This window comes from Coregonus lavaretus (genome assembly GCF_964263955.1).
Source record: "Coregonus lavaretus genome assembly, contig: SUPER_35_unloc_1, whole genome shotgun sequence".
Lineage (NCBI taxonomy): Eukaryota > Metazoa > Chordata > Actinopteri > Salmoniformes > Salmonidae > Coregonus > Coregonus lavaretus.
The window spans coordinates 6,508,717-6,524,131 of record NW_028167181.1 but is presented as its reverse complement, the minus strand read 5'-3'; the positions used below and the strand labels follow the sequence as shown (position 1 = coordinate 6,524,131).

Below are 15,415 nucleotides of genomic sequence, written 5' to 3'. Positions count from 1 at the left end.
GTTGAATGACGTCATCCTGATTTTTTTATTTATTCCAGAATAATTATTTCCCCTTGTGTGCCAAGCCTGTTCAGTCTGCTGAAGTTCATATGCCCTGAGGGAGCTTGTGGAAGTTAGGTAACCAAGGGTGTGGACTGAGGTTCCGGCTTGGCAAGGGGCTGCTATGCTGCTCAAAGAGAGACTGGCTACAATGACTTCACACATGAGAGAAAGGGATTGTCAAGAAAAGTGAATCACGTCCATATACGAACAAACTCAAGATAAAACACACAATAGATGCAGTAAAGAGGTCAATGGAACTCGACCAGAACAATGGAAATGCAATGGAAACGCGTGGGGGAAAGATGCCGTGGGGGAAAGATTCCCACATCTCCTCATTGCCCCCCAGCAAAATTACCCTACCTTTAGGCTATTGTTTACATGTGTATTTCACACTATGTTGAGGTAAAAATTAGAGTATAATGCTTGTACGGATGTCAACCCCAATACATGTTCATGTCATCGTCCCAATCAACTGCATTACAGTTAAAAATGGCTTTGACTACCACCACCAATTTCTCTATGCTAGCTATGCTACCAGCTTATACGAACAGGAGTTAGCATTTAGCAGTCACTTCTTCTAAACCTGAAAAGGGACTACTTCTAAATGTTCAACGTGGTCTCAGAGTATTTTGTATTATTCTGTACGTAAGTCCGAGACACTCCATTTAGCATGAAATGTTAAGTTTCATATGGTATGTTACGAATTGTAATTTGTACAATATGTTACAAATTTGCAATATGTTATTTTACATTTTAGTCATTTAGCAGACGCTCTTATCCAGAGCGACTTACAGTTAGTGAGTGCATATTTTATATACTGGTCCCCCGTGGGAATCGAACCCACAACCATGGCATTGCAAACGCCATGCTCTACCAACTGAGCTACATCCCTGCCGGCCATTCCCTCCCCTACACGACGCTGGGCCAATTGTGCGCCGCCCCATGGGTCGCCCGGTCACGGCCGGCTACGTCAGAGCCTGGATTCGAACCAGGATCTCTAGTGGCACAGCTAGCACTGCGATGCAGTACCTTAGACCACTGCGCCACTCAGGAGTTATGAATTTGCAAAACGTACGTTAGCTAGGTGGCTAGCCCTAACAATAGCTAGCTCTAGGGATTAGGAGTTAAGGTTAAGGTTAGGGGAAGGGTTAGCTAAAAGGGTTAGGGTTGGGGGAAGGGTTAGCTAACATGCTAAGTAGTTGCAAAGTAGCTAAAAAGTAGTAAGTAGTTGCTAATTAGCTAAAGTTGTCCGTGATGAGATTCGAACATCTTTACCGCATCTCTGTCTCATGTGACTCCCTCCAACAGGTTACTGAAGACCTCTATATGGGTCAAAGTCAATCAATTAATCTGTGTTTGTTGTGATTAAAGTACAGTGCCTTCAGAAAGTATTAACACCCCTTGACTTTTTCCACATTTTGTTGTGTTATAGCCTGAAATTAAAATTGATTAAATGTAGACTTTTTTGTCACTGGCCTATAAACAATAACCCATAATGTCAAAGTGGAATTGTGTTTGTAGAATTTTGTACAAATTAATTACAAATTAAAAGCTGAAATGTCTTGAGTCAATAAGTATTCAACCCCTTTGTTATGGCAAGCCTAAATACGTTCAGGAGTAAAAATGTGCTTAACAAGTCACATAATAAGTTGCATGGACTCACTCTGTGTGCAATAATAGTGTGATTTTTTGAATGACTACCTCAATTATCTGTAAGGTCCCTCAGTCGAGCAGTGAATTTCAAACACAGATTCAACCAAAAAGACCAGGGAGGTTTTCCAATGCCTCGCAGAGAAGGGCACCTATTGGTAGATTGGTCAAAATAAAAAAGCAGACATTGAATATCCCTTTGAGCCTAAAGACTTATAAAAAAATTAAAAATGTGGAACTCAGTCCGGCTTCCAACTTACTCTTGAAAATGTTAATAGTAGAATGCACTAGTAGAATCCTCTTGTCATGTCAGTCATTGCATACCTTAGAGAGCTGTTTATAACTTGTCAGAAATGTAAAATGATCAACTAGCCCATGTCAGCTAACATGTTTTAGCAAGGTTTTTTTATCCCATAGATTTTGTTGTAATCTTTGAGTCACTCAAATATCACATGAGTACACATTAGACATGGCAAAATGTATAGAATTGCAAGAAAATTAGCTTTAATACTGCAAAATGTTCTCTGCACCTCATGACAAAATGTGTAGAATTGCAGGAAATAAGCTTTAAAACCTGCAAAAAATGTCAATAGCCTATTTATGAACATGGATACACTTTGAGATGTCAAACCAAGGACGGGTGCAGCTTAGCCTACCACCTTCTTGTGTTTATAGCATTGATGTGTGCATCTTTTGTTTGAACAACCTGCGAGGCAATAAATATGACAATAAAAGAAGACTGAGGGGAGGGAGAAACGCTGAAATGGCTGGTGTGGGTGTTTGTTTATCGAAGAGCGCTAGCTGGGCACAAAAACAGCAGATAAGGACTTTGGTCTCTGTGGCTTCGCCAGCTTAATTACTAGCTTCCAGAAGCATTACACCATTCAGGATGTGCTAGAGATGAGAAACACAAAAGCTAGGGGGCTACAAAGCCAGATAGGGCCGTTACTATGGTGACCATAAGGAGGGCCCCGTCGCTTGAAGGAGGTTCAGAAACTAGTAGGCAGATTAGACAGCTAGAAGATTGGACGCTGGGGATTTGAAGGACTAGAGTAGTCAGTGTCACAGCTTTAAGGAACACCTGACATTAGCCGAAAATATAGCCTAAGAAATTACCATTGTGAAATGAAATGGTATGAATGTGTTATTTAAGCAATAAGGCACGAGGGGGTGTGGTATATGGCCAATATACCACGGCTAAGGGCTGTTGTTACACACGATGCAACGCAGAGTGCCTGGATACAGCCCTTAGCCGTGGTATATTGGCCATATCCCACAAACCCCCGAGGTGCCTTATTGCTATTGTGAACTGGTTACAAACGCAATTAGAACAGTAAAAATACATACCCGTGGTATACGGTCTGATGTACCACGACTTTCAGCGAATCAGCATTCAGGGCTCGAACCACCAAGTTTATAATGTGTAATTAGTAGCCTAATTATGAAAAAACTAAATGTTTTGCAACAGACTAATTGTTTTGCAACAGAATCGGCATAATGAATAGACCCCATGCCTGTAATTGTATTTTTTATTGTACTTTTATGTTTTTTCAACACTTTATGTAAAACAAAATTACAAATGATTTCCACCTCTCCTACACTGGAGGGTGGGTGGACATATTTTTTTAATCGATATCCCCTGTCTGTGACCTTTTCCAAGATGGCGGTGAACGGGGCCAACCTGCATAATGTTTTCATGCTGCTGACGCTGGAACCCCTCCTGGCGCGGAACCCCTTCCTGGTGCTCCACGTACGCAGGGACAACTTAGTGAGCGACGTGCTGAGGGAGATCATCTACTCTGACGTCGACCTCAAGGTCAGAGTTCAGCACCTCTCAGGGTCACAATGGTTAAGTAGTGTGTCGTAAATAGTCCCTTTTTTTTTTTAAGAGTGATCTTTGTACTCAAAGAGAAATAAGATAATACCACCAATCATCAATTGTTTGTCAATTGCTGCACATATCATTTGAGGATGAGAAAGTGATTGATAGAGTATTTGGGCCCAGTTAGTGGCCATGTCTGTAACTTTACAATGTTTTATTGAACAGGGGTTGTCTTGGCTGCATTGTATTCACTACTACAAACACAAATGTGATTCAACACATCAACAGACAGAGCCACGTCGACCAACACAGTCATTAACACTGACACAAGACAAGTCTACATTCTCCCATTGATGGATGTCAGCCATTTTCTTTTGGCAAAGGTCTCCTGCGTCTTCCATGTTCTCCTTCCCCTGAGGAATGACCTTGGCTGCAGATAGGGGGCGGTAAAAGATAAGGTAGGAACACATTCAAGAGCAACGCAGCACCGACGTGGGGAAATACTCAACCGGAAGCAGGACCTAAATGAAAACAAGCCGCTATAATGCGTTTGCTTCTGCGCTCTTCGCTACGGTACACATCGGCATTTCTTGGTTCGCATACTGCCTTTAAAAGCGAGCTTGTCACACAAGCAATTACCTCCTATCTGATCAAAACGATGCATTATCAAACCGAAGAGCGAGGACGACCGAACTCCTCTGACTACAGGATATATTTTAGTAAGTTATTAGCCTACCACCTACCTACCTAGCTCCTGAGTGGCGCAGTGGTCTAAGGCACTGCATCGCAGTGCAAACTGTGCCACTAGAGATCCTGGTTCGAATCCAGGCTCTGTCGCAGCCGGCCGCGACCGGGAGACCCATGGGGCGGCGCACAATTGGCCCAGCGTCGTACAGGGTAGGGGAGGGAATGGCCGGCAGGGATGTAGCTCAGTTGATAGAGCATGGCGTTTGTAACGCCAGGGTTGTGGGTTCGATTCCCACGGGGGGGGGCAAGGATTAAAAAAAATATATGTATTCACAAAACTGTAAGTCGCTCTGGATAAGAGCGTCTACTAAATGACTAAAATGTAATGTAAATGTACCACCATGCAAGACACGGTAGGTCACTCATTCACCGATTACCAAAACGTGTTAGGTGAAATGTTACGGTATTAGCTAAAAAGGATACATCTTTCACAGCAGGTTTGGTAACTTCCAATTATGGCCGCGTGGCATGTTGCATTCGACACATTTCAAGTGTGACCCGTGTTTTGACTGAAAAACGTCCATAGTAATAGGTCTAACATGTTGTGTTGGATAAAAAAACGCTACATTTAACTATTGTTAGTTGCAACACTTTCAATTTACAGAGCTCTTGAATTCTGAAAGGACCTGTTTTTGGTGGCTACAATGTTGCCGTTCCCTTTAACCCCTGTCACGTGTTCTGTCTTCTCTTTCTGTCATTGGTGAAGACTTGTTACAAGTCGCCACAAAGTAATCCGTTTTCACTTTTTATACAATCTGGTTGGTAGGCTACCATATTACAAGGACAGGACTGATACATAATAATTAAGTCGAGTATGAAATACTATTATTGTTGTAATCTTTCTATGGGTATATATGGGCTGTTAATCTGTGCTCCAGTGTGACATTAACAATGGCAGGTTTAAAGACCGGTCCCCATTGAATGTTTTCATTGTTTGCAGAAGACATTGATGGGGTCTTCAGTTTTAAATCTGCTTTGTGGACCTCGGTCCATATAGGTCAGTGTCACCCCTCTGACAGTTAAAACCATTGAGGGGGTAGGGCACATTGTCTTTAGTGTGAACTCCTTCACCCCTGTACTATGGGATGATAAGAAATGCACTTAGAGAGGGAGAGTCTGGTCACACCTATTTGTTTAAAATGCTTAGATTATTGTTATATCTGGATGATGTAGAAAATTGGGGCAAGTCAGGCAAATTTCCAGATCAATGCCCTTTGCCCGAGGGATTTAACCCAATAGATTGTGATTTAATGGCACCTATGCATTTTGCTTGTGTTAGAAAACATTGCCCAAATCCAGGTCAATGGTTTGGGGTTAACCTGTGTTTTGATATGTGCCAGATTAGTTACTTAAAGCGTGTTTTCTATGATCTGTGCTTAAAAAGATAAGGTCCTAAATAAAAATGCTTCTCTGTGACATCACAGGGTAGGATTTAAAAGTAAAAAAGTGATTTTTCCAATAGAGGATATTTTGCTCCCTACGTCAGCGAGAATCTCATAGTGTTTGAAAATGTTAATTTTTGATCAGGTCATTGGGTAGAACTTTAACTTTATATTATTTTCTACAAAACGTAGAAATGCTCAGTTTTCACATGTTGACACTGGCATTGTGCTGGAGATAATGAAAATGTGGTTGAAAAGGGGTGGAGTTGCCCTTTTTAAGCGCTAAAGTGGAACACTATTGCTTGTGACTCAAATGCTCAATTTTTCTATGTTAGGGGCCTTCCATTTTCTGTACCTACCAGTGGAGGCTCCTCAGAGGAGGAAGGGGAGGACCAAAAAAATAGTGAAACATTAAAAAAGTTATCCTTTTTAGATTAAACTATACTAAATATATTCAGATGTCACCAAATAGTAGATTAAAACACAGTTTTGCAATGGAGGTCTACAGTAGCCTCTGCAGCACTCTGTAGGTTAGCACCATGGTGTAGCCGGAGGACAGCTAGCTTCCGTCCTCTTGGTACATTGACTTCAATACAAAACCTAGGAGGCTCATGGTTCTCACCCCCTTCCATAGACTTACACAGTAATTATGACAACTTCCAGAGGACGTCTTCCAACCTATCAGAGCTGTTGCAGCATGAACTGACATGTTGTCCACCCAATCAAAATATCAGAGAATGAATCTAGTACTGAAAGCGTAAGCTACAGCTAGCTAGCACTGCAGTGCATAACACGTGGTGAGTAGTTGACTCAGCAAGAAAGACAATAGTAGAACAGTTTTGAACAGAGAGGAGAGGGAGCGAGCTAGCTATATTTGGTTGTATTAAAAAAAAAAAAAGAAATGTTAACTTACCTAGAGAATGCAGCTAGCTAGTTTAGCCTACTCAAACACCCAGCTCAAACAGAGAGGGATGCTATGTTAGCTAGCTGGCTATGGCTAGCCAACACAAGAAGTCTTCCAAGTCAAGGTAGGCTTTTGGTTTGATTAATTTATTGCCACCGGGGCCCACCGGTGTAACTGCTTTCTGACTGTACACTGTGCTGTATGATTGTAGCTAGCAGGTTTACTAACACATTAGTTCTAGTAGCGATGTTGACTATGACATGACAAGGATGTAGGCTGTGTGTAGCGGTCATGATGTGAAGGTTTGGCTTGGAAAGATTTAATTTGCCTGGTCACAGACCACTGATGTGTTGTGCACTGAATGAAGTCCACAAGCGAAGGGAAAAGGTGAGAGGAGGAGAGTGCATAGATAGTTGCGAGAAGGAATTATATATAAAACAGCAAAGTGATCATGCTGTTTTTATGTGGGTGCTATGAAAGTCAACTGTTCGCATCTGATCAGGGGTGTATTCATTACGCCAATTCTGTTGAAAAACTTTTCTTAAACGTAAACAAATGAAATTGGGATAAACACCTGAAATTGTCCAATAGAAACTCTCGTTTACAAACTGTTGAACTAATGATTTCTCCCTAGATCAGCTAGATGCAGGCAAGAGTGTTCAAGGCGGTATTGAATGTGTCACTGTCTGTCACCTTGATTACTCAAAATTATCTCGGATGTAGCAACCTCATGATGGGTACAGGGAAAAATCGAGAATCATGTATAGCCTAAACCTATTGATGTTACATTGAGCTGGGTGAATGGAATATGAATGACAGTCATCCAATATGCTGTAATAGAAATAAGGCCCATAAAAATAAAAATAAATAATCTTAAACGGCACCGACCGCCACTGGCACCTAGTAACAATATAAATGTTGCATCAAGCACTTGCGGTATACCAACAGTTACAGAACATTTTGAGAATGTATACATTACTAATACAGTACATCAGTCAATTTACTTTGCATGTGTTTCTGTTTTGTTCTAGAAACCTCTGACGGGAAATACATCTCTCCCTTTCATGATATTCCACTTCTCGCCGATGGAGATCAGGTAAACATTTTGTTCCATCTGGATCTATTCTTACTTGGTTGTTGTAGCTTTTATGAAACCGGTCTATGTGACGCAAGGAACGAGTCAATGTTTCCATATTTCCTTTTTGCATGTGGAAATGATAATGGGTGTGAGTATGGAACCTTTTAGGCAGGCATTTTGGAACAGAAGCCACATACATTGTCATTGAAGTGCTAAGACCACGTGTCAAACTCATTCCACGGAGGGCTGAGTGTCTGCGGGTTTTCGCTCCTCCCTTGTCATTGATTGAAGAATTAAGGTCACTGATTAGTAAGGAACTCCCCTCACCTGGTTGTCTAGGTCTTAACTGAAAGGAAAAACCAAAAACCAGCAGACACTCGGCCCTCCAGGGAATGAGTTTGACACCCCTGGATGTAAAATCTTTGAAAAAGCATGATTTTATCTGACAAGGAAATATGTTTATTGAACATGTAAAGGTTATGCATACTTCTCAGCGGGTTCGTCAATAGTCAGGTGACATGCAAATGTCTAGGGATTTTGTAGAGCTTCACTTGCTGGGTATTTTTCTGACAGTCTACTATTAGTGTCTGAAACCTCGTACGTGATGATGTCAGATATTGTGTAGGTCTACCAAATATGTATTTTATTATTAATGCAATATGTGTCTTACCGAAGGAAAATGATGTGCCATCTAAAAAACTGAAGAAGAATGAGAATGAGGTATTTTCCCATGCTGAATTGCTACTACAGAGAAAACAATTGAATCTCTTTTTAATTAATGCTGAACACCTTGATTATATTATCTTTGATATAGTTCATATTTTATTTTACAGGTTCTGTATAACATGGTTGTGGAGGTACCTCGATGGTCCAATGCAAAAATGGAGGCAAGTATTGTTTTGGGAACCTGTCAGTTAAGTATTAATCTAACACTATGGTGTGTCCATATACAAGAGCGTTTGAGACAACCACCGACATAAAGAAAGGCGGTCGACTTTTGTCCTAAGTGGTTTGTAGTCCCTCATTGGCCGAGCTCTATTTTGACTGATCCAAACATCATTGAGAGCTTTTTGACATGTTAACACGCTGGTCTTTGACTAGAAACAGCCAGACAATAGATGAATAATGAATCTGTCAAAGTGGAAAGGTCCTATAAATATCTTCTTCCCTTAATATATAATGATGTCCTTGCACCAGGCAACTTGTTAATGATATTTAAGCACTTCAGGGAGAGGGAGAGGGAGAGGGAGAGAGAACTCTGAAAGTTGATTTAAAGGTCATCTCAGTCTCCAGCAGTGGCAGTTGAAGGAATAATAGAGGTGATTGAGAGTGCAAACTGGGTTTATGGATACTATTTATTTGATGAGGATTTGAAAATGGATGCCCTTCTAATGTCACTGTCTCTCTTAAGATAGTAAACTGCTGACCCAAGTTTAGACTGTCATCTGTGTTAATTATGCATCTTTCTTTTAGATTGCAACCAAGGAACCACTGAACCCGATCAAGCAGGATGTGAAGAAGGGCAAACTCCGATATGTGGCCAACGTGTTTCCTTATAAAGGTTACATCTGGAACTACGGGGCGCTCCCACAGGTGAGACCTCTGTCACCTCTGTTATGTTACGGAGTTGATCATCCTGCTGTTGCATTATATTGTTACGGAGTTGATCATCCTTCTGTTGAATTACGGAGTTATGTTGTTACGGAGTTGATCATCTTTCTGTTTCGTTATGGGATTATATTGTTACGGAGTTGATCATCTTTCTGTTGCGTTACGGAGTTATATTGTTACGGAGTTGATCATCTTTCTGTTTCGTTATGGAGTTATATTGTTACGGAGTTGATCATCTTTCTGTTTCGTTATGGATTTCACCATCCCTCTGTTTTCTTACAGAGTTGAACAACATCAACAACTGGAGAGATTCTAAATGGACCTCTATCCCATTATTAACCCTATTCGCTAGTCTTTCAGCGGAAAACACTAGAACATAATCTCGGTCGAAACTCAGCTGCCAGTAATGCATTTCTTCTTTCATCCTCCGGCAGTATTGATTTGGCCAAAGTGAATGACTAATACAGGCGGATACATGGAAAACACTTCACGATTCATTAAAATGGGTCTTGTTGGTGAAATCCACAGCGTGTGGCCCTGAGTGTTTCATATACAAGCGCATTAAGCAGACTGCCACGCAGACATCATTGATTTGCCCATAACTTATTATTGTCTGCTGCCCTCCCCACTGGCTGAAAAAAATGCACTGTGGTCGGCTCGACAAATTTGACAGTTCATCTCACAATGTTTGAAATGACGGTATACAAACAAAGTGTTGACAGGGATAATGTTGTTACTGCTGTCTCTTCTATTGTTGAAACAGACATGGGAAGACCCGAACCATATGGACAAGGACTCCAAGTGCTGCGGAGACAACGACCCCATAGACGTCTGCGAAATCGGCACGATGGTGAGACTGTCTAGACTTTGGCTAAATCATATCCAAGAATAATATTACTTGTATGTATAATATGTATGAAGGTTAATTTACAAACAATATGTCTAGACATATTATAATATGTATATAAAGTAACTCACAGAACGTGATAATATATCATATAACTTATCTGTATAACATGTCATGTATAATGTACTTTTACCTGAGGAGTTGTCTGTCTGCTTACCTGTGTCCTGCAGGTGTGTTCCCCAGGTCAGGTGATCCAGGTGAAAGTGCTAGGGGTCCTGGCCATGATCGACGAGGGAGAGACGGACTGGAAGCTGATAGCCATCAACGCTGATGACCCAGAGGCCCCCAGCCTCAACAGTCAGTCTTAGAAACTTACAGTATTTCAAAATGTCACTGTAGTAGTAGACATTTTCAACACGTCATACACATATTAGGCTGCGTTTACACAGGCACCCAAATTCTGATCTTTTTTATCACTAATTGGTCTTTTGACTAATCAGATTTGAAAATGATCTGATGTGAAAAGATTGGATGTGATTGGCCAAAAGACCAATTAGTGAAAATAAGTTCAGAATTGGGCTGCTTGTGTAAACGCAGCCTTGGACACAATATCCGTAGCACAGTAACCATTAACATAGTGTGTTTGATCTCAATATTTTACATTTACATTTTAGTAATTTAGCAGATGCTCTTATCTAGAGTGACTTACGGTAGTGAGTGCATACATTTTTCATAAATGTTTTCTATACTGGTCCCCCGTGGGAATCGAACCCACAACCCTGATGTTGCAAGCACCATGCTCTACCAACTGAGCCACACAAGCCCAGTATATGTTTCAAAATCACAATGTGCTCTCTTGTTTTCTCCTCAGGTATCGAAGATGTCCGCAAGAGCAGACCCGGTCATTTGGAGGCCACGGTCGACTGGTTTAGAAAATACAAGGTTCCAGACGGCAAGCCCGAAAACCAGTTTGCGTTCAATGGACAGTTCAAAGACAAGGTACATAGAGTTTCTCCATTAGGGCCACATACTATTGGTATATTAAAGCATAATAGCTGGTATATATCGTACTGTTTTCCTGAATGTGTTCCAGTCCAGTGCCATGGTAGTTACTTTAATAGGAGGGACTCTGATGGTGTGTTCCCTTCCCCAGGGATCGCAAAGGGTTCACTTCTTTCTATTGTCCTTTGTCTGCCTCCATTCCTCCTCCTCTTTAGGACTTTGCTGTGGAGGTCGTTAAGTCCACTCACGAGCACTGGAGGGCACTGGTGCAGAAGCAGACTAATGGTGGCCAGATAGATTGGTGAGGAGCGCGTGTGTGTTAGCCCTCCAGGGTGTGTGTTATGCCCTCCAGGGTGTGTGTTATGCCCTCCAGGGTGTGTGTTATGCCCTCCAGGGTGTGTGTTATGCCCTCCAGGGTGTGTGTTATGCCCTCCAGGGTGTGTGTTATGCCCTCCAGGGTGTGTGTTATGCCCTCCAGGGTGTGTGTTATGCCCTCCAGGGTGTGTGTTATGCCCTCCAGGGTGTGTGTTATGCCCTCCAGGGTGTGTGTTATGCCCTCCAGGGTGTGTGTTATGCCCTCCAGGGTGTGTGTTATGCCCTCCAGGGTGTGTGTTATGCCCTCCAGGGTGTGTGTTATGCCCTCCAGGGTGTGTGTTATGCCCTCCAGGGTGTGTGTTATGGCCTCCAGGGTGTGTGTTATGGCCTCCAGGGTGTGTGTTAGACCTCCAGGGTGTGTGTGTGTGTTAGCCCTCCAGGGTGTGTGTGTGTGTTAGACCTTCAGGGTGTGTGTGTGTGTTAGCCCTCCAGGGTGTGTGTGTGTTAGCCCTCCAGGGTGTGTGTGTGTGTGTGTGTTAGCCCTCCAGGGTGTGTGTGTGTGTGTTAGCCCTCCAGGGTGTGTGTTAGCCCTCCAGGGTGTGTGTTATGGCCTCCAGGGTGTGTGTTATGCCCTCCAGGGTGTGTGTTATGCCCTCCAGGGTGTGTGTTATGCCCTCCAGGGTGTGTGTTATGGCCTCCAGGGTGTGTGTTAGACCTCCAGGGTGTGTGTTAGACCTCCAGGGTGTGTGTGTGTGTGTTAGCCCTCCAGGGTGTGTGTTAGCCTTCCAGGGTGTGTGTTAGCCCTCCAGGGTGTGTGTGTGTGTGTGTTAGCCCTCCAGGGTGTGTGTGTGTGTTAGACCTTCAGGGTGTGTGTGTGTGTTAGCCCTTCAGGGTGTGTGTGTGTGTTAGCCCTCCAGGGTGTGTGTGTGTTAGCCCTCCAGGGTGTGTGTGTGTTAGCCCTCCAGGGTGTGTGTGTGTGTGTTAGCCCTCCAGGGTGTGTGTGTGTTATACCTCCAGGGTGTGTGTGTGTTAGCCCTCCAGGGTGTGTGTGTGTTTGTTTCATCCTACGTTACACATAATCCCTGCTCATGTGGTCGGTCAGCTAATAGCCCTCCAGCAGCCCATATGAAATTGCAATAAGCCTGCGTTATAATGTTGTTGGTTTTTCTGCATTGATAGATAATGACCTAAGTTTCTTCTCTGACAACAGTAAAAACGTCTCTGTCTCCGAGAGCCCTTTCAAATGCAGTGGCGAGGACGCCTGCAATGTGGTCAGATCGGTGAGAACATCAATTCAGCTCTGTGTGTGTTGTAACTATAACTAAGCTTTGTGTGTTTAAGTTATGTTGTAAGGAACATTCTCAGTATCGTGGTTGGATCTGATAGTCTTGTGACATCATATCCTGTGCTTCCTGCTTAGGCTCCTGCTGGTGGTGAGGCACTTCCTGTATCTCCAGAAGGTATGTATCAAGTGACTGACTTGCTTGACAATGAGACCCATTTTAGCCATTGAATTGATAAGAAATACATATTCATATTATATGTGTGTAAATATTACAAATTCCCTTTTTTAATGTCACATATTGATATCCATGATCATCTGTTACAGTGGACAAGTGGCATTTCCTTTCCAAGTGATTCTGGACTGAAGTCCTGCAATGTGAAAAGCTAAAGATACTTTTGTCCAATATTCAAATGAAGCACTTCAAGTACTGTATTTTTTCTATTGTTTAGTTACTGCAAATATTTTTGTATTCAGCTGATTTTATTTCAAATGGGGGATTTAAGTGTCAATTCTGTATGAATAGTTGTTTTGGTTATGTCTCCCGAGTGGCGCAGTGGTCTAAGGCACTGCATCGCAGTGCTAGCTGTGCCACTAGAGATCCTGGTTCGTATCCAGGCTCTGTCGTAGCCGGTCGCGACCGGGAGACCCATGGGGCGGCGCACAATTGGCCCAGCGTCGTCCAGGGTAGGGGAGGGAATGGCCGGCAGGGATGTAGCTCAGTTGGTAGAGCATGACGTTTGCAACGCCAGGGTTGTGGGTTCGAAAATAATGTATGCACTCACTAACTGTAAGTCGCTCTGGATAAGAGCGTCTGCTAAATGACTAAAATGTAATGTAAAATGTTACAAGCTACATACAGTTACTGTTTGAAATTACTGATACAACAAATAATTTGGTTATTCCCATCTAAATTTGTAAATGTTTTTTATTGCATTATGTTTGAGACTGACGTTCTTGTACAGACAGCCCTGTTGTATTTTATTTAAAAGTGCCAAAATGCATTTCAGTAATGGGTTGTATGCTATTGAAATAAGAACGCATTCTTTGATATTCATCATTTCTCAATTCGAAAACTAAATTTGCACAAAAAATAACGTTTTCTTAATGGTTGGATCCACCTTCTTTTGATAAATAAAAGCATCCAGGTGTAAGATGCATGGTGTGCCTTCGATTGACATCAACGTTTCCACACACAAACATGCAGACAAAATAAATGTTTTAACCACTCAAATTCAAATAACTAGATGTGAAACTTAAAATGTGCTTTAAATAAATATAAATTTTATTAAAAACACCCACATCTCAGCAATATCAGGAATGATATCATAAACAGCTTTCAAATAAACTGCATTCAGTACATTACAATACTTACAGCATTATAACATTCTTAATTCCATTTTTTAGCATACCAAACTTAAAGGGGAACAAGGGAAGCAGTAAAAAAAAATAAAGACAGGCAGAAAATAACAAAACGTTTTTAAACCTTTAGTGTCTAACTGCAAAATACCAACGTGTACATTAAACTGCTAGCTTAACATAAGAGCTGTGCACTCTGGTGCGTTAGTCAAGCTCAAAGTTGTTCAAGTAATGTTGAATCACACTCCAACACTCTGAAGCTTTTCAAGTATGGCTATGCTCGTCACCCGCTATGTCTCAGACACTCCTTTTCACAACCTGCTACTGTCGCTGGGTCCTGGACACTGAAATTCAACATTTTAATTTAATATTATTTATTTTTTTACAAAAACTGCAATCCTTTACAAAAACGAATACTTTCTAAGTGACTTTAGCGAACAGGAACCTTATAGCTGTAAACATTGCTGTTTTGTTGACAGTGAGTGTGGCATCCTGTGAACCTGGAAAAGACTAGAAGATTGCTGATAGAAACATGGGCCGTGGGTACATTTGACAAAATTACAAGAAACCTACACCTTTTAACATATTACAATAGTAGGTTGTTATTAAAAATCAACAATTGTATTTCCGTAATACAAACGCATGGTATGTACAATGTGGCATAATTTATTTTAAACACATTTACAATAATCTACTGATTTCTTATCTTAAATAAAACGTTTTGTAATATTTTATTACATTTTTTTTTCAGAAGAAAGAAAGGAAGTGCTTTTGAAAAACGATAGTATTAATGTTAGTGGGGGGGGGGGGGGGTGTCACTCAGAAATAACCGTTGACTCGTATATCACATTAAAATCTAATGGCGAGAAGGGAGAGAGATAATCGTAATATAATTGTTTAGTGGTTATAAATACATTTCACTTTTAAACTATACACAGGCACACACATGTGCATCATCCTCATCATCTAGCATCATAACTGCCCTGGTCTTACCTCTCAGTAAAAGCGAACGCGTCGCTCTTTCCCTTGTCAATGCCATACTTTCCCTTTAGTCAACTCAGTGCATATTATATGTTCAAATTTACTTCAAAAGTATACCACCAATCTACTAGCTAAAGCATAAGTACAAAAAAAATGCAGATCGTCATTTCCATCTTTTTGCTGATAAAGTTTAGTTTTAGTTGTGTGTGTGTGTGTGTGTGTATGTATGTATGTATGTATGTGTGTGTATATATATATATATATACAGTGCCCTCCACTATTATTGGCACCCCTGTTTAAGATGTGGTCGAGGACTTCCAAAAATTCTCCTTTTTTTTTTAAACAACATAGAACCCAAATACAAAAAAAGAGAAACATCCAACCTTTTATTTA

At 41.5% G+C, this 15,415-nt stretch overlaps 1 protein-coding gene across 3 annotated transcripts; it reads left to right on the top strand.

Moving 5' to 3' along the window:
- The first annotated feature begins 3,252 nt into the window (after positions 1 to 3,252).
- Positions 3,253 to 13,840, top strand: ppa2 (inorganic pyrophosphatase 2). 3 transcript variants are annotated; one of them, XM_084188646.1, is made up of 13 exons: positions 3,253 to 3,508; positions 3,740 to 3,972; positions 7,579 to 7,643; positions 8,301 to 8,345; positions 8,459 to 8,512; positions 9,099 to 9,218; positions 10,000 to 10,086; positions 10,314 to 10,440; positions 10,955 to 11,082; positions 11,301 to 11,386; positions 12,611 to 12,680; positions 12,821 to 12,860; positions 13,010 to 13,840. In XM_084188646.1, exons 5-13 carry the CDS (start codon positions 8,471 to 8,473, stop codon positions 13,036 to 13,038), a joined length of 729 nt encoding a protein of 242 aa, XP_084044772.1. In that variant the 5' UTR covers positions 3,253 to 3,508; positions 3,740 to 3,972; positions 7,579 to 7,643; positions 8,301 to 8,345; positions 8,459 to 8,470; the 3' UTR covers positions 13,039 to 13,840. The 3 variants fall into 3 exon arrangements, with proteins under 3 accessions (XP_084044772.1, XP_084044773.1, XP_084044771.1); XM_084188647.1 differs by lacking the exon at positions 3,253 to 3,508 and having other exon boundaries at positions 3,705 to 3,972; XM_084188645.1 differs by lacking the exons at positions 3,253 to 3,508; positions 3,740 to 3,972 and adding an exon at positions 3,982 to 4,233.
- Positions 13,841 to 15,415: the final 1,575 nt, after the last annotated feature.